Raw genomic sequence first — 3,120 nt, 5'->3', positions numbered from 1 at the left:
ATCCATCAGCATGTTTTTGAAACGACTGTGTTAGTTTAAATTAGTGAAATGTTCATCAGCTTCAGAACAATTAAAATTAACGGATTAATTTAGCCATTTAGGATACTAAAATCTCAGCTATTGAATTAAAATTGTGGAACACCCCATTTGTCACTGATATTGGATCCATTGATCTTTCAAAGTTACCATTGTTTCAGTTCAGATAACTCAATTCAATTCATAATAAAACGAGTTAAGCATTTTTCTGCAGGTGAATCACAACATATACATATGTCAAGGAGGCCAGCTAGTTTATCAAGGCGTTTGGGTGATGGAACTGGCATTCCCTTTATGGGATCCTTGAATCCAAAATCACGCCCTTCCCCTTTCTTATCCATTGGCCTTGTTCTTGTGGTAATCACACCTCTTAAAGCTTTTGCATCTACTGTAACATCTGTTACTCATGATTCATACCTTTGATACTCTTCTTCTCTTCTTAAAAAGAACACTGAGTGAGACTTTCCCTTCTCTCAAAACTTTCAGGGAGCTTTTCTCATAATTGGCTATGTTTATAGTGGTTCAGGTTAGTACATATGAATTTCTTTTGGCTAAAAAAATTCTATCTTCTCTTATCTCAACTTATATGAAAATTATCTTTGTAACAACAGGTGGAAGCAATATTGATAATGTGGCTCTAAGTAGGCTTGAAGGTAAACCATTTAAGATAATAATAACAATCAGTTATCTATTGAATGATTATAAATTTTATGATATGTTGAATATGTAGGTGGTGTTTCATTTTCAACAGAGATTAATCAAGCATTACCATATCTAAAAAAAGCATATGGTGACATCATGCATAAAGTTCTACACGTGGGTCCCGATTCATGTTCAGTGGTGTCCAAATTATTGAAAGAAGAAGATACATAAGCATGGGGTCTTGAACCTTATGGTTTAGATGAAAGTGATGCAAACTACAAAAGCCTTATAAGAAAAGGCATTGTTCGTGTTGCTAATATTAAGTTTCCTCTTCTTTATAAATCAAAATCATTTTCTCTTGTTATTGTTTCGGATGCTCTTGACTATTTGTCACCAAGGTACCTCAACAAAACTCTTCCAGAATTATCAAGAGTATCTTCAGATGGATTTGTTATTCTCTCTGGTGAGTTTTTTTTTTCTTTTTTTAGCAATTATTCACTTATATTTTATAAAAGTAATGTTGATTTTATTTTGATAAAGGTTATCCTGGTCAAAGTAAAGTCAAAGTGGCTGAAATGTCCAAATTTGGTCGCCCTGTAAGTCCTCTCTTATATTACTTGATCCCAATTACTTCAAATTTAAAATTTAAAGAAACATTGAATAATAAAAAATGAAGTTATATATATTTATAATAGGCGAAATTGCGAAGCTCTTCGTGGTGGATTCGGTTTTTTGTTCAAACAAAATTAGAAGAAAATGAAGTTGCTACTAAAAAATTCGAATTGGCTGCAGCCAAGAAGGCATACCAATCAACGTGTCAAATTTTCCATCTCATATCACTCCATTGAATTTAATATTTTGATGAAATATGAAATATGGAAAAGGTAAAAATGGTAAACTATATACCTCAAATACCGTGCATACACAACAACTTGGATTTTTTTATGAAGAAGATGTATATTATTATTACACTCTTATTTTCATGTTTTTTTAAGTATTGTTTTGTTGGAACAAATGATTATTTTTAGACTGTTTTTAGTACCTTTCTCAGACATTATATGATTTTTATTGGGGGGAAGGTAAATTCAGTGTTTTGTGTGTACATTTGGAAAATGTCATGCTCATTTAATGGAGCTATTTTGCATACAGGGACATTATAGCTATTATTGCAGTCCATAATATATGGTTAATATAAGTAAATATTTTATTTATGATGTTCTTTTCAGGCTATTTGAACGGGATCTAGCCTATGTTGGAAGTGATTATCTTTCATTTTCTTTGTGGGATAAATACATTGAATATGAGTATCATCTACAGAAATGGTCGAATCTTGCCATGATTTACACACGGATATTGGAGATTCCTAATTAGCAGTTGGATTGGTAATTCAACAGGTGATGATTGATATATGTTTTTTCAACACAATCTTTCTTTAATTACTCAAGCCACATCTTTTCATTCTACTTTCTGTTAAACTTTTGACAGCTTTAGGGAATTAGCTGCTAGTCGCCCTTTATCAGAACTGAGAACAGCCGAAGAACTTGAAGCTGCAGCAAGGGCAAAAGAGGAATTCAAGAATCAAGAAAGTGAGGGTGAGATCCATCTGAATGATGGATTAACAGAAGCTAAAGAGTTGGAGACCTATATTTCCCTTAGAGAAGAACTTTATAAAAAAACTAAGGATTTCGATTCTAAAATCATAGATTTTGAAACAGCCATCAGGAGACCTTATTATCATTTTAGGCCACGTAATGTTACAGAGCTTGAAAACTGGCATAACTACCTTGATTTCATTGAAGGATGTGATGACTTGAACAAAGTAATCAAACTATATGAAAGATGTCTAATTGCTTGTGCAAATTATCATGAGTATTAGATACGTTATGTTTTGTGCATGGAAGCTAGAAAAAATATGGATGTTGCCAAGAATGCCCTTGCTCGTGCTACCCATGTGTTTGTTAAAGTAAATTGTATGCAATCTCAATTTCTGTTGGCATGTGTTCTGTAAAATTCTTATAGTAAAAGTTGATTTTATTTATTTATTTATTTATTTATTTATTTTACAGAAGCAACCAGAGATTCATTTTTTACTGCTAGATTTAGAGAACACAATGGAAAATTGAAGGAGCAATTATCGTCTGGTAAAAATTAAAATCACTTAAGGGTTGTTTATTTTTCCCCATTAAGTTTTGTATGTTTACAGTGACTTAATGTTGCATATCTGGATAAAGTGCTACATATATAAAGCCCTTTTTTTCCTGGACTGAATAAACCTTCAAAATGAAACTAAATGATCATATTACCTTACATTCCAACAAACAATTTTCAGTATTCATCCATTTTATTTCTCATTTATTACTAAGTTAGGGTATATGGTTTTAGTTGAAGGTGAAGATGAACAAAGGTTTATCTCTTTTTATTTCTCATTTATTACTAAGTTTA

General features: G+C 31.7%; 1 protein-coding gene and 1 pseudogene across 2 annotated transcripts; both read left to right on the top strand.

Annotated features, from left to right (window-relative positions):
- Window positions 1-253: 253 nt before the first annotated feature.
- LOC145094504 (putative pectin methylesterase CGR3) lies at window positions 254-1,603 on the top strand (annotated as a pseudogene). Its single transcript, XR_013703388.1, has 6 exons — window positions 254-393; window positions 523-562; window positions 648-689; window positions 767-1,141; window positions 1,219-1,274; window positions 1,374-1,603. The product of XR_013703388.1 is annotated as a putative pectin methylesterase CGR3 (transcript).
- LOC145095371 (pre-mRNA-processing factor 39-1-like) lies at window positions 1,540-2,801 on the top strand. Its single transcript, XM_079033263.1, has 5 exons — window positions 1,540-1,562; window positions 1,905-2,000; window positions 2,164-2,497; window positions 2,555-2,641; window positions 2,745-2,801. The coding sequence occupies exons 1-5, from the start codon at window positions 1,540-1,542 to the stop codon at window positions 2,799-2,801; spliced, it is 597 nt and encodes a 198-aa protein (XP_078889389.1).
- Window positions 2,802-3,120: the final 319 nt, after the last annotated feature.

The sequence above is a fragment of the Lactuca serriola genome, chromosome 3, assembly GCF_051521515.1.
Source record: "Lactuca serriola cultivar US96UC23 chromosome 3, Lser_US96UC23_V15, whole genome shotgun sequence".
Taxonomy (NCBI): Eukaryota; Viridiplantae; Streptophyta; class Magnoliopsida; order Asterales; family Asteraceae; genus Lactuca; species Lactuca serriola.
Note: the sequence above shows the minus strand (reverse complement) of the source record. Positions and strands in the feature narration are given on the sequence as shown.

Excerpts from the sequence above, each read along its gene's own strand:
- LOC145095371 (XM_079033263.1), top strand. The coding sequence starts at position 1,540 with ATGAAATATGAAATATGGAAAAG. Across the intron at positions 2,001-2,163 it reads GAGTATCATCTACAGAAATG|CTTTAGGGAATTAGCTGCTA; the intron begins GTCGAATCTTGC and ends AACTTTTGACAG. Across the intron at positions 2,498-2,554 it reads GATGTGATGACTTGAACAAA|ATACGTTATGTTTTGTGCAT; the intron begins GTAATCAAACTA and ends CATGAGTATTAG.